The 22,538-nt window shown below is 43.8% G+C and overlaps 2 protein-coding genes across 5 annotated transcripts; both read right to left on the bottom strand.

The window, feature by feature from the left end:
• Positions 1-9,536: 9,536 nt before the first annotated feature.
• On the bottom strand, positions 9,537-14,765 carry LOC103637360 (GTP-binding nuclear protein Ran1B). Its single transcript, XM_008659573.2, has 8 exons — positions 14,577-14,765; positions 14,215-14,314; positions 13,391-13,447; positions 13,128-13,245; positions 10,218-10,307; positions 9,953-10,132; positions 9,792-9,869; positions 9,537-9,719 (listed from the first exon to the last, which is right to left on the bottom strand). Exons 1-8 carry the CDS (start codon positions 14,763-14,765, stop codon positions 9,650-9,652), a joined length of 882 nt encoding a protein of 293 aa, XP_008657795.1. The 3' UTR covers positions 9,537-9,649.
• Positions 14,766-16,809: 2,044 nt separating this feature from the next.
• LOC542067 (DNA methyl transferase 4) lies at positions 16,810-21,795 on the bottom strand. 4 transcript variants are annotated; one of them, XM_008657200.4, is made up of 12 exons: positions 21,557-21,795; positions 21,350-21,460; positions 19,291-19,384; positions 19,095-19,213; positions 18,889-19,011; positions 18,404-18,566; positions 18,195-18,287; positions 17,951-18,045; positions 17,787-17,864; positions 17,654-17,718; positions 17,313-17,484; positions 16,810-17,199 (listed from the first exon to the last, which is right to left on the bottom strand). In XM_008657200.4, the coding sequence occupies exons 1-11, from the start codon at positions 21,611-21,613 to the stop codon at positions 17,409-17,411; spliced, it is 1,074 nt and encodes a 357-aa protein (XP_008655422.1). In that variant the 5' UTR covers positions 21,614-21,795; the 3' UTR covers positions 16,810-17,199; positions 17,313-17,408. The 4 variants fall into 4 exon arrangements, with proteins under 4 accessions (XP_008655422.1, XP_020397916.1, XP_035817464.1 ...); XM_020542327.3 differs by having other exon boundaries at positions 17,551-17,718; XM_035961571.1 differs by having other exon boundaries at positions 17,296-17,484; positions 17,551-17,718.
• Between the last annotated feature and the right edge of the window lie 743 nt (positions 21,796-22,538).

The raw sequence follows: 22,538 nt of genomic DNA on the forward strand, positions 1-22,538 counted from the left end.
CATTAACTAAGCTCGCATAGGTTTCTATCCGCCTAAAAGTGTCGAAGCGACTGCTTAACCCTGAGCGGTGGAAGCGACACTGGATACGGGTGAAGGAGGCATCGCGGAGGTAGTCCCATTGGCACCAGGGGCTGGTCCTAGCTCCTCGGGAGCCTCTTCTCCCTCGCTTCCTGCTTCATTGGCCTCCATCTCCAGGTGGTGCATGTCCAAGTGGTCGTTTGCTTCTTTGAGTTCCCTCTGCACATCGTGAAGCTGGTTCTCCAAGACATCAATAGTGTTGTCTCGGATATCCACCTGCTGCTCCAAGGTGGTGATGCGCTGGCTCAGCCTCTCCACCTGCAGATCCTTCTCTACCAACTCGGTGGATAGATCGACCACAAAATCTTCTCGACTGTCGAGAGTGAGCTTGGCAGTTTGAGCGGTGTTAGCAAGGAGTGCCATGGCATCGCTCTGAAGGGCCTGAAGGCGGTATAGCGCACTCATGCACTGAACAGTGACCCTCCCAACCAAGTCAGGATACATCGCCCACACATCCTTCACATGGCTCACGCGGTTACACCACATGGGATCATCCTTCTTCTCAGCAGGGAAGAGTCCCAAGGGGTGCATCACCATCTCCAGGGGATGGTAGCCACAGAAAGTCGTCAGAGTCTTCATGGCTGCTGCTTCAACGGTGTCGTCCGTCCTGAGTCCAATCGTCTCAGAATCAAGAGAACGCCAACCCGGCTGAAGGGGATGAGCCTCCAAAGTCAGCCAGACCCGACAACGAGGTACCCGATGCTCCTCATACAACTGCACCGTGTACAAAGGGGGCGTAGGGTAACCGGCGGAGTTAAGCACTTCCCACAAGATGGAAGGAAAGCCATCGCGAGAAAGGAAGTCAGAACTGAAACGAGAGTCTCCTCCACTGGCGGGGGTGGGTGAATTCATCTGCGGAAGGGAATCAAGGGTAAAGATTATGGTGGAAGGAAAAAGAAAAAAAGAGCCCGGATGGTTTTAAAGAAAGTGGGTTAGCTCAAAATTTTAATTCCTCTTTGTGTTTTATAATGCATGCATGCTGGAAGTAACGTTGCCTCTCAAAAGGAAATAGGGTGCTTTTTAGGGCATCCTTAAAAATATAAGTACTGGCCCACGGGGCCTAATTAAATAGCCACCTATTTCTCCCTCTATGCCTAAGGCCTTTCGTCCTAGGTCTAGCGGTCTAGTCCTGACGATCTGTAGCGGTTTCTAGGCAAGTTTTAGATTTTGAAAATTGGTATTCATGGTTTATTGTCCTTCTCTGTGGTGGAATTTGCTCCGATACTAGCTGTGGCGGAACCACCCGAATTATTCCAGCTTAAGTGCCTAAGTCACGCCTCAGGGGCCATAACACACTTAAATCGGAATAACCCGTGAGTCCCTCAGATCTAGTCTGATAGAGCCACTTAACCAGGATCAAATTCCACAATCTCACTCGAAGGCGAGTCACAGAAGAAATACAATAATACAGGAAACCTCAAATTAAGTACTGAGTTATTACATAAATCAGAGTTTTTGAGTAGCAAATAAGAGTTCACAAAATAAAATGCAGCGGATAATCGATGTCGTCGGTATCGAGGAAATGGGCAAGGCCTAGCCCACTACTCCTCGTGCTCCTCTCCTGCCGGAGCAACATCCCACTCGACCGTCCAACCCGGTGGCAGGGTGGTAGGCCAAGTCACACCATCAACCATTTCCTGAATGGTACCTGCAAAAATTATGCCACAAGCAAGGCTGAGTATACTAATACTCAGCTAGACTTAACCGGTGTGAGGAGTCTACTCCTCTATCTCTAGACTATGTAGTTGTTTGGCTGAGGGGTTTGGTTTGCCAAAAGCACTAGCTGTTGCTAAATTCAATTTTTAGCTTTTCAAATTCTATCATCATTAACTTAGCTAGATTTGCTCCTTCTAAACATACATGGTAACAAGCATTTAGTTCAATCAACAAGTTATCTCATGTAACCTCATTTCACTTCTTACTCGATGTAGTACAAGGGGTCAAGCAGTCTCATTAGCTGCGAGAAGCAGACGATTCGAATCGAGTTTTAACCTTGCAAGGTAAACCTAAACACACGACATGTCAGGGTACTCCGACCCCACACATGACAACCGTCCCCATCGATTCCCTGTTCGCGTCCAGACCTCACCGCCTTGGCATACAATGCTCCACTGACCCCGGCTGCCGCCGTGCAGTGACCGCACTTGTACCCACCATAGCTAGCATGGGAGACCCAGTCTCAGGTCGCATGAGGGATAAAGTCCGCGCCCAGCTTCACTCAGGTACTAGGTTTACCGGTTACCATTTTTCCCGGCATGTGCTTAGTACGTTCAAAAGCTTGACTCAGGTATCCATACATTAATCCTTAATTCCTTTTTCCCGTCTCATGGGCAAGGCATCCTCCCTGGATCCAAGTCCATAGACTAACATATATCCCATTATCAAGATGAATACAATCAATTCCTGACCTCGCGCGAGTGCTAGAAAAATCACTCGACTTCTACCGAGATCCTGATTAGCAAGCAGCTACTCGACCTAGCATACTAGTATTCATCTCAAAAAGGAATCCTAAGTTCATGCAACTAGAGGTTTCAAGCAACTCCTACACTTAAGTGCACATTACAATCCTACAAGCATTAAGTGTAGTAAAGTAGCATATAATAATACGGTTATGCATAAAATCGGGGCTTGCCTTCAATTGCTGGGGCTGCGGGGAGATCCTCAATAGCAGCCTCTGAAGCCTGCTCCTGGTCCTCCTCTTGGACAGGTCCTTGCTCGGGGATGAGCACGTACTCTCCGTCGGCAAGATTACAATCTAATGAATGCAATGCGTAAGATATATGCATGATATGATATGTGCTTTTAGAAATTACAACTTTGGAGGTGTATGATCTACTTGAGTTAAACAAGGTTAACTTTACTTATGTAAGACCCTTGGGTGGTATACTTGGTAAATTGGATTAAACTTAGCTAAGGTAAGTGGTAGGTTTATTTTTGGGGTTCCACTGAATTCCTTTTAAGTCTTAGTAAGAGTTGATAAGTACTCAAGTTAGACTTATTGGGGTGGGGTTTATTTCTTCTTCCCTTTTCTTTTACTCTCTTAAATGTTTTGGAGTGGGTTTGAACTACAAGTTGCTTTTATAAAATTCTAAAAATTCTGCAAAAATTATAGTGGCTTGGTACTGGTGTATGTTTCTCTGTCTCAAAATTTGGGGATCAGAAAGTGAATGGTTTTCTCTGGACAAAATTATTAAATTCTAGGGCAGAAGAGGTGCTTTGAACTACAACTATTATTTAACTGTGGGTAATTCTCTAAAACTTATTTTTGCTGGCTTTTAGGTGTTATAACATGACTTGATACAAATTTCTAGTCATTAATACCTTTTAATTATTTTTCTATGGTTTTCTCAAGTTTCTAGCCAAATAGGTGCTTTCCACTACCACTATATTTGAAAAATATCAAACAACAGAGTTCTTAATTTTCTTAGTTATTGTTTTGCGCAAGAGCAATCATTCTGAAGTTTGGCATCTTTTTGCTTAAGGGAAAGGGGTGGTATGCATTATTTGAATTAAGTGGCCTTTCTCATAAAACATTAGCAATAGGTAAGAGTTTGCTCCTTTTTCATGGGTTTGTATTTTTCACTGGTGGTTCATCTCATTATGGACTTAGCAAATTTTTGGTTGCCCATTATTACATTATTAGGGGTTGTTCATGATTTATTGGAAAATGCCTCATTATCATATTATATTTATTTTTCCTACTTAAAATGTTGGGCTGAGGTGTTCTTTATTTTTGTAGTGGGGCTCTAAGGGTTGTAAGTCCACTGGATTTTTATTATTCATTTTGGGTATAGTTTTGTAATTCCAATAATTGATTTTCAGTTCAAATAAAGCTAAATAAAGCATTCTAATTTAAAACTGATCTGGACTAATGGTCTCCTTATTTTTCCTAGGTTCTCTGTTACTTAAGCAAACTAGGAAAAATAATTCTAATCATTGTTCATCAATTTCTAATGCCTTTCTGATTTTTCCTAAGTTTTGGGCAAAATAGCTTTAATTGAATATCTACATCATATTTTCCAATGCTGTTGTTCCTACTATTTTTAAACAGTGTCTAAATGAGGTTTGAATACCCACAAATTTTCTTAAGTTCAGTACGGAAGAAAAACTAATTTTCCTTAATTAAACTAGGTTTGGTAAGTTTCTGTTTTTAATTTTAAACTCTAAAATTTAGAACAGAAAGCATAGGGTTCATCATTTTTAAATAATAGTTCATAATATTTAGGATTTAGCAAAATTAGTTTGACAACTTTTTATTAAGAATTCATCAAGTTATGGGTTTTCTAAGTTCTCTGGTCATTTTAAAAAGATTAACAGAATTGATTTAATGGAAAACCACTTTGCACGGGGGTCCCTGGCGGGTATTTTAAGTTTTCTTCGCGGATCAGTCCCTAGGCTACTATTCACATGGGTCACTGACGTTACAGAAAACCCCTCGGGTTCTTTAAATCCTAACCCGAGGTCCTTCTCCTAACTTAAACAGTAACCGCGACGGAAGAAAGGGCGGAGGGGCTTACCGGCGGCGAGATGGCTCCGGTGAAGTGGTCGAGGACGTAGGGGAGGTCTCGGGGATCACAACGGTGTGCGGGTCGCCGTCGGGGATGGCCGGAGTCGGTCGGTCCACGTGCGCAAGCGGGGATGCTCATCGGCGGCGAGGAGTCCGGCCTGCTCACGGCGAGATAGTTCAATTGGACGGGTCAGAGGGGTTCACGGGATGCCAAAGAAGATATGGGTGCAAGGAATTGGACGGAGACTCACCGGTTAGCTCTGTCCACGCGCGGCGGCGAAAGACCGAAGTCTGGTGAGGTCGATCTCGGGCCTCCGGTGAAGTCCGGCCTGGTCCGAGGGCTTGGAAAGCTTCACGGGCCACTGGCGGAGCTAGCCGAAGCACTGGCTCGACTTGGGGTGGCTGGAGTGGGCTGGCCATGGTGGCCGAAGCTCTGGCGGCAATGGCGGGCGGAATTGAGATCGTCGGAGCTAAGGAGAAGGGGGCTGGCCGGTGAAGGTGAGCGCGGGGTGAAGTGGGGCGCGTCTGGGGAGGCTTTATAGGCACGACGCGGTGCACGGGCGGCCGTGGACCGGCGAGCGCGCGCGGGCGTGCACTGGGAGGCGCGGTGCGCGAACGGGCGTGAACCGGAGGTGTCAGCCACGGTCGAACACGTGTGCCCGTTGCCTCTACCCATGTTCAAGCGCTGGTTGGGTGCAAATCTTCGCGAATTTGGGCAAGATCGCTGTGAAGGATTTGTTCACCTGACCTTGCTTTGTCTTTTGTGTATGGACGTCGCGCGGTTTTAGGCTAGGGACAGGGAGTTGTAACGTCACCAAGGTGCCAGTGTCAGAATGTCTGGTCCCGAGGTCAAACTGCACCAAAACCGTGTCAAATGAATTTGGTTTGAGTTCAAACTTTTCCAGGACGTGTTCAAGGGAATTTGGCACAACTTTGATATTTGGATCTTCTAGTTTTGAGTTTCGAAAAACAGAGAACGCAGTTGATCTTTGGAAAGAGGTCTGAATTTCAGAAATTCAGAAATCTGAATTTCTCCAAGGGTTCATGGTTCAAGGGCTGATTTGGGAATTTTAAAAAGACCAAAAGGCCAAACTCTCTTACTATGTTTTGTTAGTTACTTGGTGAACTAAAGTTTTGTAATTTTATCATATCTAAATTTTTGCATTTTCCCTCATGACTTCTCCCAATTCCCTTATATGCTTAACTTGGCTTACTTAGGGTTTATTAGGGTTGCAACATTATTACCTTTCGGAAAGACCCATTTGCTTTGATCATGATACTTTTAAGTATATGCTTGGTGAATTCTTTATTCTTAAGTTAATTTGATGCTCATGCTTACTTTGGTTCACATAAGATGATGGTTCTTGATTTGGCATTTTTAAGAGAAACCCTACGTGACACTGGGGTGTCATATCTTTCAACCCTTTCTCTCTCTCAAACGGTCCCTCTGACCGAGTGAGCTTCTCTTCTCAATCAAACGGGAACAAAACTTCCCCGCAAGGACCACCACACAATTGGTGTCTCTTGCCTTGGTTACAATTGAGTTGTTCGCAAGAAAGAATGGAAGAAAGAAGCAATCTAAGCGCAAGAGCTCAAAAGAACACAACAAATCTCTCTCACTAATCACTAAAGCCTTGTGTGGAATTGGGAGAGGATTTGATCACTTTGGTGTGCCTTGTATTGAATGCTTAGCTCTTGTAAGTAGTTGGAAGGTGGAAAACTTGGATGTCTTGAATGTGGGGGTGGTTGGGGTATTTATAGCCCCAACCACCAAACTAGCCGTTTGGTGGAGGCTGCTGTCGCATGGCGCACCGGACAGTCCGGTGCGCCAGCCACGTCACCTGGCCGTTGGGTTCCGACCGTTGGAGCTCTGACTTGTGGGCCCGCCTGGCTGTCCGGTGGCGCACTGGACAAGTCCTGTAGACTGTCCGGTGTGTCACCCGCGCGTGCTCTGTCCTCTGCGCGCGCAGGCGCGCATTTAATGCGTTGCAGTCGACCGTTGCGCGCGAAGTAGTCGTTGCTCCGATGGCTCACCGGACAGTCCGGTGTGCACCGGACATGTCCGGTGAATTATAGCGGAGCAGATTCCCGAAGCTGGCGAGTTCAGAGCCGCTCACCCCTGGGGCACCGGACACTGTCCAGTGGTACACCGGACAGTCCGATGAATTATAGCGGAGCGCCTCTGAGAATTCCCGAAGGTGTTGAGTTTAGCTTGGAGTTCCCTGGTGCACCGGACATTGTCCGGTGGCACACCGGACAGTCCGGTGCGCCAGACCAGGGCACACTTCGGTTGCCCCTTGCTCTCTTGTTTGAACCCTTTTCTTGGTCTTTTTATTGGCTTATTGTGAACCTTTGGCACCTGTAGAACTTATAGACTAGAGCAAACTAGTTAGTCCAAATATTTGTGTTGGGCAATTCAACCACCAAACTCATTTAGGAAATAGGTGTAAGCCTAATTCCCTTTCAGCAAACCCTTAGGGACTATGGTTACAAATTAACCAAAGTTCCTCTTCTATGTGATAATGAGAGTGCAATCCGCATGGCGGATAATCCCGATGAGCATAGTCGCACTAAACACATAGCCATTCAGTATCATTTTCTAAGGGATCACCAACAAAAGGGGGATATCGAGATTGCATATATTAACACCAAGGAACAATTAGCCGATATCTTTACCAAGCCACTAGATGAACAAACCTTTAACAGACTTAGGCATGAGCTAAATATTCTTGATTCTAGGAATTTCTTTTGATATTTTTGCACATAGCTCATGAATATACCTTTGATCATATCTCTTTTATATACTATGACTAATGTGTTTTCAAGTATATTTCAAACCAAGTCATAGGTGTATTGAAAGGGAATTAGAGTCTTCGGCGAAGACAAAGGCTTCCACTTCACTCCATAACTCATCCTTCGCCGTCGCTTCGAGCCTCTCTCCAACTTTGGTATAATCTTCACTCATATTATGTTCGCCAAAGGGGGAGAAATTAGTTAAAAAGGGCTTATATTTCACACAAGTATCCATTTTTGGCGATTCATGCCAAAGGGGGAGAAAGTATTAGCCCAAAGCAAAAGGACCGCACCACCACCAATTTTCAAAATTTAAAAGGTCTTGAAATGATGAATTTTTCAATTGGTATCTTATTTTTGATAGAATTTCAAATTGGTTCACCCTCTTCAAAAACTAACATCTAAAACCCTCTTGAACACTAAGAGGAGGATTTTATTGAGGGGGAGTTTTGTTTTAGTCAAAGGAAAAGCATTTGAAACAGGGGGAGAAAATTTCAAATCTTGAAAATGCTTCTCAAAATTTTATTTATTTACCTTTGACTATTTGCAAAAGGACTTTGAAAAGAATTTACAAAAGAATTTGCAAAAACAAAACATGTGGTGCAAGCATGGTCCAAAATGTCAAAAATATAAAGAAACAATCCATGCATATCTTATGAGAATTTATATTGGTTCAATTCAAAGTAACCTTTGCACGTACAATTATGCAAACTAGTTCAATTATGCATTTCTATATTTGCTTTGGTTTGTGTTGGCATCAATCACCAAAAAGGGGGAGATTGAAAGGGAATTAGGCTTACACCTTTTTTCTAATTGATTTTGGTGGTTGAATTGCCCAACACAAATAATTGGACTAACTAGTTTGCTCTAGTCTATAAGTTTTACAGGTGCCAAAGGTTCACAAAAAGCCAATAAAAAGACCAAGAAAGGGTTCAAACAAAGAGAGCAAAAGACAACCCAAAGGCACCCTAGTCTGGCGCACCGGACAGTGTCCGGTGCACCAGGGCACTCAACGCTGAACTCGCTACCTTCGAGAAAATGGGAGGCCGCTCCGCTATAATTCACCGGACTGTCCGATGAAGCACCGGACAGTGTCCGGTGTCACACCGGACTGTCCGGTGTGCCAGCGGAGCAATGGCTACTTCGCGTGCAACGGTTGACTGCAACGCATTTAATGCGCGCCTGCGCGCGCAGAGGACAGAGCACGCGCAGTTGGTGCATCGGACAGTCTACAGGACATGTCCGGTGCACCACCGGACAGCCCAGAGGCCCCACCGGTCAGAGCTCCAACGGTTGAACCCCAACGACTTGCTGATGTGGCTGGCGCACCGGACTGCCCGGTGCGCCATGCGACAGCAGCCTTCCAACGGCCATATTTTGGTGGTTGGGGCTATAAATACCCCCAACCACCCCATATTCAATGGCATCCAAGCATTCCAACCTTCAACATTCAATACAAGAGCTAGCAATCCATTCCAAGACACAATCAAAGCCTCCAATCTCTCCAAGTTCCATAATTGAGACAAGTGATCATTAGTGATTAGTGACTTGAGAGAGAGAGTGTTCCGTGTGTTATTTGTCGCTCTTGTCGCTTGGCTTTTGCAATCGTGCTTTCTTCCTTCCCATTCTTATTCTCAAGGCACTTGTAATCAAAGCAAGAGACACTAAGTTTGTAGTGGTCCTTGTGGGGTCTAAGTGACCCATTTGATTAAGGAGAAAGCTCACTCGGTCTAAGTGACCGTTTGAGAGAGGGAAAGGGTTGAAAGAGACCCGGTCTTTGTGACCACCTCAACGGGGAGTAGGTTTGCAAGAACCGAACCTCTGTAAAACAAATCATCGTGTCACTCTCACTATTTGCTTGTGATTTGTTTTTCACCCTCTCTTTCGGACTCGATTATATTTCTATCGCTAACCCCAGCTTGTAGTTGTGCTTAAGTTTATAAATTTCAGATTCGCCCTATTCACCCCCCCCTCTAGGCGACTTTCACCAAGCGTGAATCGTGATTCTATGAAGTTTAGTTTGGTTGACTCACCCAGAAGGCAAACTAAATTCCAGAGCCAAAACAATGTACAAAAATGGGCGGGGAAGCAGGCATTTTATTTGGCAATCAGAGCAAATAAGCATGCATTGCAATGAAGCAAGTTCATCACTTCTCCTGGAACCCAAGTTACCCAACTAATCGAGATGGTTAGCTACAAAAAAACTTCATCACCCTAGAGTTTGGGACACGAGAACTCAAAACAAGGCTCATTGGGAGCATAATGCAGCATCTACTCTATCATGCCGTCATCATCATCTAGCAACGGTTGCGCTGCAGCAGCTGCCAGCTCGGCTTCATGCCTGAAAAGGCCAAGCAGTATGAAGATTCAGCAACAACAGGTGGGCGAGAAATTATGGTTTCCAAGCACTTACTGCTGCTGGGCAGCCATGTCAATTGTGACATCAGGAGGAGCGAGAGCAGGGGTTTCAACAAAGTGAAGATTGGAATCACTGACACAACAAAATACGATGGTTTGGACCTGGTCCAGAAAAATATATTGCAGAAAAACAAACAAGGCTAATAACTGACTCACCCAGCAAGCTTCCTGGCAAGGTACAAGAAAGGCTTCTCAAAGTTGTAGTTGCTCTTAGCTGAGACCTCATAGTACTGCAGGCTTTTTTTCCTGTAGAATGTCACCTGTTTTGCTTTCACCTGCATATTCTTCACGTCAACCTTGTTCCCACAAAGCACAATTGGGATGTTTTCACAGACCCTGCATCAAGAATGATTGTTTTTTAGTATGTAACCATTTGGTTATATGTCCAAACCATTTGTTTAGCTCGGTTCTTTATATATACCTGCATAGATCACGGTGCCAAGTTGGAACATTCTTGTATGTCAGTCGTGAAGTAACATCAAACATAATGATTCCACACTGGCCATGGATGCTGCACAAGATAAAATTACAGTAATTACAATCAAATTTCCAAGTTACCTAAAGCAAAACATAATACAACAATATATAACTACTAGTTATATACCCGTGCGTTGCAACGGGGACACTTGTGCACGCATAGGTCACTATTTACTGATGCTATCAATAATCAACTCAACAATCATAACAAACATCGAAATCTGCCATTTCGAACAACCAAAATTAGCTCAATGCCACTATTAATTGAAATAGACAAATCCTAAGTTGATAATACATGATGTGATGATATACCATGGCCTCCATATAACAAATTTGCATTGTAGGGTGAAAAATATAAAAAGGAGATCCTAAGCCTATTGAAAGAGGATGGTGAGTTGTGATTATCAAAATGATTTTAGCACACAAATATGGACCTCTTATCTTTTATGTTGTGGGAAAATGTGTTGTGGCATAATTTCTACATTACTACATAAAGACAAGTAATATAACAATATTCAACCCATCTAAAGATGAATTATCTAAAAGCAGTCACAACAACTGAAGTTGTACGCATTCAAATTCAAGGTTTCCTTACATAGACCATGAGGCAACCATGTAATTTTTATTGGAGAGCATCTCGCAACATTTAGATCAAACAATCAGTGACATCTTTTGCATAGATCAAACGAATGTGTTAGTTTGTTCAAGCAAACTGTTAACTAATATGAATCTACATGTGAGGTTCTCAACTACATAGTTTTCTGGACCGGGAACATGCTCAGTTGGGCGAACCATCGTGCTAACGTTGATGTCGATAGAATTCACCATAGCTCAGTTGACAGAAGAGACAAAGTACAGTCCCAACCGAGCACGCGAGTCAACTCGTTAGAGAACATTTTGCTGTCAGTGAGTCCATTTTGAGGAGCGACTGGTACACTAAGGCTACTGGCACCTTCGGTACGACGCTGCTGGTAAAACTTATTTCACCCTCCTATAGGAAAGGGAAGAGACAACATTTTTTCGTATAAGCAGACGTAGAGCCAACATTATTTCGTATAAAGTTCTGAACCGATGGCTATGAACTATTCTAAAAATTGACTTGCTAATTTGCATGCGGATATATATTTCATTAAGATGTGAAAACAATTTGCAAGTATGTGTGATATGTTGCTTTACTAAACGGCTTGACCAATCTATATTTTTCGGTCTAAAACGACTAAAAAATAGTTGCAATAGTTATATCTGATATTAAATGCAAAGAAAATTATACAGATCATCAAGGTAGCAAATTCACGTAAAAAGTATCATGGTTGGCCTGAGCATGACCCGGTTTTATTTTTCCCCCCTATTTTTCATAAAAGTCTCTATATTATATTTGAGTATAGAGTTTAAAATAAAAAATGTGTGTGTTCTCGTGGCTAGGTGGATGTGAACGTGAGTTTAAAGCAAATAACCATGGTTTGTATCCTATTTACATATATTTTATCTTATTTTTACCGTTTAGTTCCTTGGTGGATGTGAACGTGAGTTTAAAGCAAATAACCATGGTTCGAATCCTATTTACATATATTTTATCTTATTTTTATCGTTTAGTTCCTTGAAACTGTCCAAACACATGTGCTAATTAGCGCATTTATTTTTAACATATAATTCCTACCAGATATCAAACATGTGCTATGTCACTCGCATGCGCAGCTTTACATGTGCATGCACGGTTGTGCACATGCAGCTTTTGCATGTAGTGGTGGCATTTGCATGCACGGTTGCATGCGCAGCTTTAGTTGCATTCGTTGCATGCGCGGCTGGGAGAGCTTGCATGTATGCAGAGGCTTGCATGTACGCAGAGGGCGGGGGCACGAATCTGGTCTACATTAGCCTCTTAATAAATAGTATAGATATAGAAGTCAGACTAATGTTAACAAAAGGATATCAAGTAACAAGATATGTCAAAAATTACAGATGTGTATGGTGGTTGTTGGTAGAGTGAAGGATTTATGCAGAGAACATGTCAAAATCCACAAAAGCATTTCTACTCAGACCCATGATTTCAGAAACACAGGTATCAGGCACAGGTTCGAGTGTTGTGTACAACAATTCGGAAGTTATATGGCAATGCTCCAAATTAAATATCTCCAACCAATAAGTATCATATATCATTGAAACATAACCATGAGTAAAAGGAATTAGACAAAACAAAGACCTATAGTGGAAGTAACTAATAAAAGCACATAAAGCTGAATTGAACAAAAGTTTTAAAAAAAAGGTACCACAGCTTGTCAAAAGTAAACTAAAAAACATGACTACTAAATCACTCTCAATACAATGCCATGATTTGAGTATGAAATTTGGAGGCATCAATAAGCAATATATAATATAATTAAAATTTTAAAATCAAGCCTTGGTATATAAAAAAATCTATCAGGTTTTATATGTCATTTATTTAGCATGTAACCATGAGAACACACTTGATCCAGATTAGACATTTTTGCTGATATGTGACAGCACATAGAACTACAGGTAAGGCTATCTTCAGTAGTCTCCCTAGTCTCTATCCCACCTTCTATCTTACTCTATTTCAAACTACACTGTAAACAGTGTAAAAACAGTGTTTTGGAAGCCATTATACACAGTTTGCTAAAGATAGCCTAAGACTATCTTCAGCAGCTTACGTAACCTCATACCCATATTCAGACTCCATTCTGCGAAAAGTACATTTTACAGTGCAAAACAGTATTGAGTGACCATATGGGTAAACTGCTGAAGATGGTCTAATGTAAAGATAAATCAACAACAATCATTTAATATATTTGTGTCAATAAGTTCCGAATCGACAGTACTACTCTTAAATACTTACTAATATCCATCCCTGAGCCCACCAAACTTCTCCTGGCCTGCAGTGTCCCAGCAGTAGAAGCGGATCTTCCCACAGTTGGTGTGGAAATCCAAGGGATGAACCTCAACACCAATGGTGGCTGCAGAGACAATCGAATTAGTTACGGCACCACAACAACTACCGTAAAATCAAATAAGTAACTACATATATAATCCACTCTGCAAGAAGTAGAATCAAACAAATAACTACATATATAATCCACTCTAAAAAAAATAGATACTCACGTTCATACTTCTTCTCGAACTCTCCGGTCAGATGCCTCTTCACAAAGGTTGTCTTGCCTACAAGACACGAAGAGGGATGTTTTCAGAATGAAATCAACAAACGTGAAGGGAAAATATAACAAAAAATCTAACTAATTAAAGGCAATTTGAATCCAAGCAGATTATACGAATGTGATAAAAAATCTATCTATATTCATACAAACAGACCAGATACCAGAACAGATTTTAAAAATATCAAGACACAGATCTCTCTAGATAATAGAGGATACTGGATTCTCATATTCCCGATCAGATTCAAAGGTGGCCTAAATGTATTGGTCTGTCCTCACCACTAGGACTAAAATGGCTGTGCAAAACACTGTTTAGACAATGAAGTTCGAAATAGAGATGGTGGGATCTCTCTTGTGTGAGGAGGGTTCTCTAGTGAGGAGAGCTTTAGATCCAAACGTGGGCTAAATGTATTGGGCAAAACACAATAATCTCAATCATTTATGTTCATTGATTGCGCTGAGTCGCTGACTCCAAAGCTACAACGCAGAAACAGTCGGGTTGTCCCCGTGCATTGGCAGTAAAAAAAACCTCGATTGTAAGCTAGTAGACTCAAAATTACCAAAAACACACTAAGGACTTGTTCGGTTAGCTCTTAATCCATATAAATTGAGTGGAATTAGATGGATTTAAATTCCAAGCAAGTTAAAATTCTTCTAAATTTTTTTTAATCCCATTCAATTCATATATAATGGGAATAACCGAACAAAACCTAATCGGGAAGGAATCTCGCAATTAACAGAAAGCGAGATCGTGCAACTCTATCACCTAATTACTGGTGCCGCCGTCGCCTACGATGACGAGTTTGAAATTGGGGTAGATTGGGAGAAATTTAACATTATGAAACACACGGGGACGGCTTCGACGAAATGGAGGCTAAGGGGAGGGATTCGCCGTTATAAAAAGGCTGGTCAAAGCCAACACTCTAAAATGGACATGAATACTCCATTACAAGGTTTAGAGCAGTATTAATCTAGTTGACACCGGGTTCCGTCCCCAAGCGCCGTCGCCGTGAGTTCTCCATCGCGAGATCTCCTCCATCGCCGTCGCATTCTCCTTCGCGCGGAAGCCGGGCGCCGCTGCCTCAGACCAAGAGCCGCCGATTGAAGCTGGCCCCCTACGCGCAGGCCAACCTGACGTGGGCGCAGCACGCCTTCAACGAGAAGGTGGCGGAGGTCTGGCGCGTCGCCGTGGACGCCTTCGAACGCCTCAAGGGCCGGTGGGCGTGCCTGCAGAAGCGCACGGAGGTGAAGCTGCAGGACCTCCCGGTGGTGCTGGGCGCCTGCTGCGTGCTGCACAACATCTGCGAGTCGCGCGGGGAGGGCATGGACCCCGCGCTCCGATGCGACATCGACGACGACGAGACGGTGCCGGAGAACCCCGTGCGGTCGGACGGCGCCACCAAGGCTAGGGACGACATCGCGCACAACCTGCTCCACAGCGGACGAGCCGGCACCAAATTCTTCTGAATTCTCTCAGTCGGTTCGTTCGTTCCATCAGATTCTTCTACTATGCTGCTGCTGCTACTCTGTCTCCTCTCCTTTCATTGGATTGGAACCGTCCATGGAATTGATCATTCGTTGGGTTGTGGTTAGGGTTTGGTTGCGCGTGGAAGGCAGCAAGAGCGAGCAGCGGCCTCTCGAATATTCCTGGTAACGGAAAAATAACGGCGTGAGTATGAGTGAATATCTATCGTTATTACCTATTCATATCCATTTTAAAGTGTTGGCTTTGCAAAGCCTTTTTATAACGACAAATTTTTTTCGTTAACCTCCATCTTGTCGAAGCCACCCCGTGGTGTTTCATAATGACAAATTTCTCCTGATTGGGGAGAGCCTGAAAAAATACAACAGCGTATAATATGAGTGAGGAGATCGGAAATCGCAACAATCGAGAGGTGGAGCGTAAGATCACCATTCGCAGCGGCTTCCTTGCGTGGAATGCGGAGACGAACCTAGGTCGGTTTCGAATTCCGTGTATATTGAATGAAGGGAGAAAAGATTGGATGGAGGGTTTTATGGGCGGCAGTAAACCCTGCTTCCAGAGAGAGAGTTGGAGGTCGGGATCGGGTCAGGAATTCGGGATGCCACTATCCTGCTTCATGTCATGTACCCGTGTCGTGCGTTATTTTTTTACAATACGTTTATTCTAAATTAACTCAGCGTAAAATTATTAAAAAGTGATGCAAGAGCATAATAGAAGAAGGGTAGGAGATATAGACAAAGGTATCTAACCAGTATAACATCATGCTCATGTGTTTATAATATTGAATATAAATTGTACATATCTATATATGATTTTTTATAAAAAAAATAATCGTGTCGAACTAGAACAACACTACGGTCGTAGCCCAACCTGCTGCCCCCGCCTACGATCGTAACCGCGAGCCGACCGACACGGGTACGGCGCGAGTCGGTCATGCTCCTGACCTTTCTCCGTGCGTGCCGTAGTGACGCCTGCCACACTTAGGTTATTTTGGTGATGACGATTCAATAGCACAATTTCGGACGATTTTGAATATCCGTCGGATATAATTGAGGCTATCATTTTCTAACAATTCAATAGCACAATTAATCAAATTTCTTCTCAGTCCACTATCATACACAGTTAAAAACTTAATAAAAATTATACAAATACACGTCTTTTAATAAGTAATATTCTCAACATATCAACATGAAAAAATGTGTCGAAGGGGAGGGGAGTCAGGGACCATTAGGAAAGCGGCAGCACATGCTCACCAGCGCCAGGATAGAAGCATGAAGGGGCAACAACAATGTGGATTGAGGAGCTAGGAGCGGCTGACAGATGCAGAAAGAGGTGACCATGCACGCAGAAAGGGGCAGCCTATAAGGCTATAATGCATGGGCTGCGGCCAATCGCACTAGAGCCTAGAAGGGGTAGCTATCGACCTCACCAGCGATGGTGCGGCTTATGAGACTTAGAAAAGGACACGAGGTACAGCATAGAAAGCCAACAAAGGTGAAAAGGGTGGCTAGCGATAGGGAATTTGGAGCGTTAAGACATGGGGCTTAAGGAGTTAGAATTTGCTCTTTGCTATATAATAGACAAAAAAATTATTGGCAATTTTCAGATATCCAATTGGTAACCCGCCAATAGGTGACAATATTTGAATCCATGCGCTCCCAACTTCGGGTTGGATACGGGTCTAACCCATAGGTCAAAAAATGTATCCATGTCTGGTTCCGTCGGATCAAATATCCAACGAATATCTAAATCCACAGATCAAACTCCCATCCCATCCCATCCCTAAATTAGAAGTAAACACATTTGCTCCATTAACCATCGGTTGCAGGTACTCCATCTCCCCGAAAACAAAATACAATTCAAACATAATACCAAGTCAAAGAATCTTGAGTTTCACGATGTTTATATAAAAAAAGTGTCAATATTTATGATATAGATTCTTCATTGAGTATATTTTATACTTGCTATACATATTTTACATCATAAATATTGTCAAACTTTAAATGGGTTAGCTAAGAATAGAATTGGAATTGCTCGGAGTAAGTAGGTTCCAAGTTACTTAAAGCTCAGATCAACAATCGTTACGACAGCCTCATCCATGCACACATCAACGGATCACAATTCCAAAATTCATTCACCATGACAGCATAGGCATGAGGGGGAGGAAGTATGCGCAGAAACAGCTTCTCTACTGTATGGTACACTTTTGTTGATACATTGTGAGGTTGTGCCTACACGGTGTGCTCATCAAATGGCCAAACTGTAGTCCCCAAAACCTGTGAAGTGCGTCGCAACGTGAGAATCGTCTTTCGAATTTAAAAAGTGAACTGGAGACCAACACATGTAAACCCACCGAGAAGTGCAGAACATACCATACTTAAATACCAACCTTGCTTAAATCACGTATGAAGAAATTTTGGCAGATCGCAGCCACAGTGTTTGTGCCATGCTAATGTCACCAGGGCTGACTGGACTTCTCTATGACTCAGGCCTCAGCAAAGAGATAATGCAGCAAAGGACCCACAACTGCTATACTCAGACTGTTACCCAGCATAGCATACCTGCAACAAGAGGGTTTCAAAAGATATATGGTAACCTATAACTATAAACACTATTCAGATAGTTACCCAGCATAGCCTCATCTCTCATGTTTCTTATATGTACTGCAATTCAAATGCCCTTGTCGCTTACTAAAGATAACCAGAAGTGTATAATGGAACTTAAACTCACTGTTGCCTAAGGCTTATGTGATCCGGGAAGCAGAAATTTGAAGGGAAGGAATGGAAATTGGCAACCTGAAAAATTATGAACAACATCAAGAGCCTGGGGAAGGATTTAAACATAAGTGTAAAAGGGCAGCCACCTCACGAGGGGTGAAAAATCGTAGGCCCAACTCCTTCAGGGAAGAAATTTGGAGCTTCTCTTCAGGAACATTGAGGTTCTAGTATTTGAAGTTATCATTAGGCAAAATCAGACAACATATAAATGACTGAATTTAGATAAAATGAAAAGAGTGATGAGTCTTACTTTAGATGTAGCCAACAAAGAGCCTGTCCCCTTCACATAACGATAGTAGCTTTTAGTGAAACAGCAGCACCGCTTAAATTCAGGGTATACAATATCTTGCAAATAGTCAAGTAGTCACCACAATACCAAATCAAAGATTACAAGTTAAAAAAATAATAAATGTAACATACCAAACAAACCCCATCAAGAAACAATAAAAAAACAATAAAGAAGGTAACGCAATACAAGAAAGAATCAAGGATACCCATAGCATTGCCCCACCGCTCAATCAAGTTTACTGGGACCATATAATCCTGCAAAACTGTCTCATCTGGAGTGCCTCCATCAGCCTCCTTGACTACATACGATAGTGTCGTTCGTTACAATTCCGGATCAGCTTCTTCAAATAAAATCATGTGAACTTAACAACTATAGACCTTACAGTAAGCGTTGCAGGTGAGCCTTCCTACTTACCAAGGAAATCTTTTATTGGCTTACAAACTGGCTCTAGCTCTTCTTCAGTCTGGTGGTCGCTACCCTGTGATGTACTGCTCAGTGTCAGGCTCAGGCACATAGGTGTCTGGAGCAACTTATTGTTGACGAATGCATGTCGAAACCGCACAGGTTCACGTTTCGCCTGTTGATAAAAATTCAGCTGTAGTTACATAATTGATCCACACAATCCGGTGGGTTTATCACTTATATACCAGAAAAAAGCCCCACAAGAACACAGTTTCTCATTTCTGAATGTGGCTCGGACAAATTTCCAGTCATTAGTTATGCCTTTTCAACACACTAAGAAAAGCATCATATATTTTATCATAAGCAACAGATTCCCTAGAGACCTGGACATCCCTCAGGTAATAGGAAACTGAGAAGTGATGAGCAAATAAAAATGAAAATAAGAGCTGTGAAATGTCATGACACTATAACATGTCAAGACACTAAAATGTTCTTACCAAACAGAAGTAGCGAGGTCTAGAATATGGGACACCAAACTGTAAGGGGCTTAGGATGAATTCTTGCGTGTTAAAATTGAGACTTGAAAGGACCTCCAGCAACTGGTCATGTGTATCAGACACCTGGCATAAATGAACAAGACATGTCCACTGTTGAGAAGTTCAAGTATTGAAACAAAAAAATATCAAGTAAAGTTTATATCCACCTCAAATCCAACTACGTTTTCCACAAATAACATTTGTGGAGGATAGCTCATGTCTTGCATGAGGTTAAGAATCTTGATGAACGAAAATGCACGAGCATCAGCTGAATGCTTCTGAAGTCCTACAAGGTGGTTGATCCATGAATCAAAAATGAAAAAGAGAATACAGTTCTAGAATAGATATTATTGAGAGGGAGACCTTGTCGTGTGTATGGCTGGCATGGAGGAGAAAGAAGCCATGCATGTGCCTTGTATTTGTCTAAGTCACTAGCAGTGAGCGTTTGAATGTTCCCCTATAGTACAAGAATGATGCATGTACAGTTAATAAAACTATAACAGCATAGCAGTTCACCATTCACAAGTCAAACTAAAACAAAAAAATCAATTGGTACGTAGAATGATAATATCCTTCTGGATGTGAGGTATATTGTACATGATCCAGGTGCATAACGCTTAAAAAAATGAGAAATACAAGTGGCCATTGCCCCCTTCATTCCCTTGTGCCTGTGAAGTTAATGAAACTCACCCTAATTTATCAAGCTATATGGGCAAGCAAAGAAGGGGTCCTCGATTGAAGTCGAATTAGCAATAGTTACTTACTAAAATTGGAAAAAGCAAATACACGAGCAAAGTTATGGTTGCAGTACCAAGAAAACAGGGCTAGGAAGTGTAGCTTTATCTGAACATCAGGTAGCAGAGCTGAGAGCCAAGGTTCCAGACTGAATCTTCAGATGATCATCACAAATGCAACTTTTTGCCTTGCACCTAGGCGCACCCATAATCGCTTGCACTAGTTTTTTTAAAAGTAAACAGCAAGACATCTGCCTTTCAATTAAGATGAAAAGAGTCATATGTACAGGAAGGGGGCAACAACCCTACACTGGGCTGCACGTCTTGTTGCTTGCGAGCCCACTGGAGAATTCATGCTAAGAGAAATTCCACAACTAAGAACCCCAAGCACCCTAAGGAGGGTGTATACGTTGTGCTCTTTTGTGAAGGTCCAGATTTTCCTTCATCAGCCTGGCAACTCGGAAGGCAGTTGAATGACTGTTATCAAAGATCCTGCTGCTATGATCTTTACAAAGATTCCACATGGTGTAGATGGCTAAACCATTTAAGGCTCGCTTGAAATCTTTAGGGACCAAACTCAGGGTGATATCCCATCATTCCGCTATGATGCTGAAGTTTAGGTGTTGGGTGGCGTTGAACCCATTAAAGTGCTCCCAAGACGGAGAAATTTGGAATTGTGCCATTATAAAAAGTAGGCTTCGCTGGATTGCCATTAAATTTGTGGGTTTCGTTCAAGTGCCATTATCAATCAAGACGCATACGCTGAAATGCCTTTTGGATATTTATTAAAAATAAAAAACAATTTAATTGAGTTGGAGGGTGCAAGCTGACTCATTTACCCCGGTACAGAATCCATCTTGCTCTTTCGCTTGTTCTTTCTCTTCTCGCGTTCCTAGCGTTGATGGGCACGTAGGAGATATTCCACGTGAAGTAGCGGTAGGGGTCGTCGGCGCTGGCAAGTGACGCTGCTGCCACGGCGAGCAGCAAGAGGAATCAATGTCCACTGCAGCGACGTCACGAACGGCCACCAAGGTCCGCCAGCGACGAGTTCTCGAGTGCAACGATCTGATGTCTGCTGATGCCGTGACCCGTGAGCATGGTGGCCTTCTCCCATAGCACGGACGCCGACGCCATGAGCAGCTGCACCATTATGGAGACGCCAACGTGGACAAGTGCCATGAGCATGCTTCACTCATCTCTGCATAGCGCATCCAGCAGCTCACCCACGGCGGCGCCCACTGCTGCAGCGAAGCTAGCGGCGCCCACGACGACGCTGGTACGGAAGATGGCCTCAGGTCTGGTGCCCATCGCGCTGGAGTGCGACCGCACGAAGTGTCAAAGTGGTCGTAGTGGAGCGGAGCAGCGAAACGGAGAAGAGAAGGGCAAATGAGTCGCCCTCTCTAACCCGATTAAATTGGTTTTTCTTTTTGTTAAATAGCCAAAAGGCATTTCAGCGTATGTGTCTTGGTTGATAATGACATTTAGACGAAACCCACCAATTTGGTGGCAATCCAGCGAAGTTGGCAAAATTCCAAATTTCTCCCCATGAGGTGATTTTGTTCTAAACCGCTTGTGAAAAGGGAAGCAAGGCGGAGGTGGTAACCGGTCTCTCATACAGTAAGTAACACGTTTCTATCTCGGTTTGAGGACTGCTAAAGAGCAGATTTCGGGGTCAAAGTGGAGCGCACCTGGCAGGGGCGGTGGCCGAAGTTGTGCTCATAGACGTCATTGGCGACGTCGTTGATGTCGAAGGCTTCCACCACCTCCGCCCGCACGCCCGACGCCATCAGCGAGTACCTCTGCAAGCAAAAGGGGAAGGCGCCGAACCCTAGCCGCCGTTAGATTAGATGGATGACGGGACGAATCGGAGGAGAAAACAGGGTATCCCACAGTACCAGGCCTCCGATGCCGCTGTAGAACTCGAGCACTCTCCAAGGTGCCGGCGCCTCCATCGCCTCCGGCAGTCGCGCGGCCCGTGCTAGGCTGCAGCAACTGTTTGGAACCCCGGTTCCCTTATGTTGGCTGAGCCTGTGACTGTGACTCTGTGAGTCGGAGAGTTCTGAGAGTCAAATTACGGTCGCGGACTCACTGTCCGGTCCGCCTCCCGTGGAGACGGCAACGAATAAAATTTTCCTGCGGGGCATAAACATTTGCTCGACATGTTTTATTTATACAGTCAAGTCAACACAAGTTTGATAAAACAGTATAAATACAAAAAGGTAAATTTATGTTTTAGGATGAACTAGCACACTTAGAAGTTTGTGATTCTCTAAATATTATTTATCTCCATAGATTACATAATTTAATCCACTTATTTTAATGAGACACAAAAATTATACCAGGAATAGTGTCGGCGTTTCGAACCCGGGGTCCCTGGACCGACGAGTAAATTGTCGCCGCGTGCCCCAGCCCAGATGGGTCGGCGCGAGATGGAGCGCGAAGGGGGAAGAAGTCGGAGGGAGACAGGCGTGCAAAGGGAAAACCCGCGGCCTTCGTGTTTGTCCCGCGCCCAGGTCGGGTACGCTTGCAGTAGGGGGTTACAAGCGTCGACGCGGGAGGGAGCGAGCGGCCTTACGCGAGCGTCGTCCCGTCCTTCTCCGCGCGGCCAACCCTCTGTAAGAGGGCCCTGGACCTTCCTTTTATAGGCGTAAGGAGAGGGTCCAGGTGTACAATGGGGGGTGTAGCAGTGTGCTAACATGTCTAGCGGAGGAGAGCTAGTGCCCTAAGTACATGCCATCGTGGCAGCCGGAGAGGTTTTGGCACCCGATTCGTGTGGTGTCGTGGCCGTCGGAGGAGCGCTGGAGCCTGGCGGAAGGACAACTGTTGGGGTTGTCGAGTCCTTGCTGACGTCCTCTTGCTTCCGTAAGGGGGCTGAGA

Source organism: Zea mays, chromosome 8, assembly GCF_902167145.1.
Source record: "Zea mays cultivar B73 chromosome 8, Zm-B73-REFERENCE-NAM-5.0, whole genome shotgun sequence".
Classification (NCBI taxonomy): Eukaryota; Viridiplantae; Streptophyta; class Magnoliopsida; order Poales; family Poaceae; genus Zea; species Zea mays.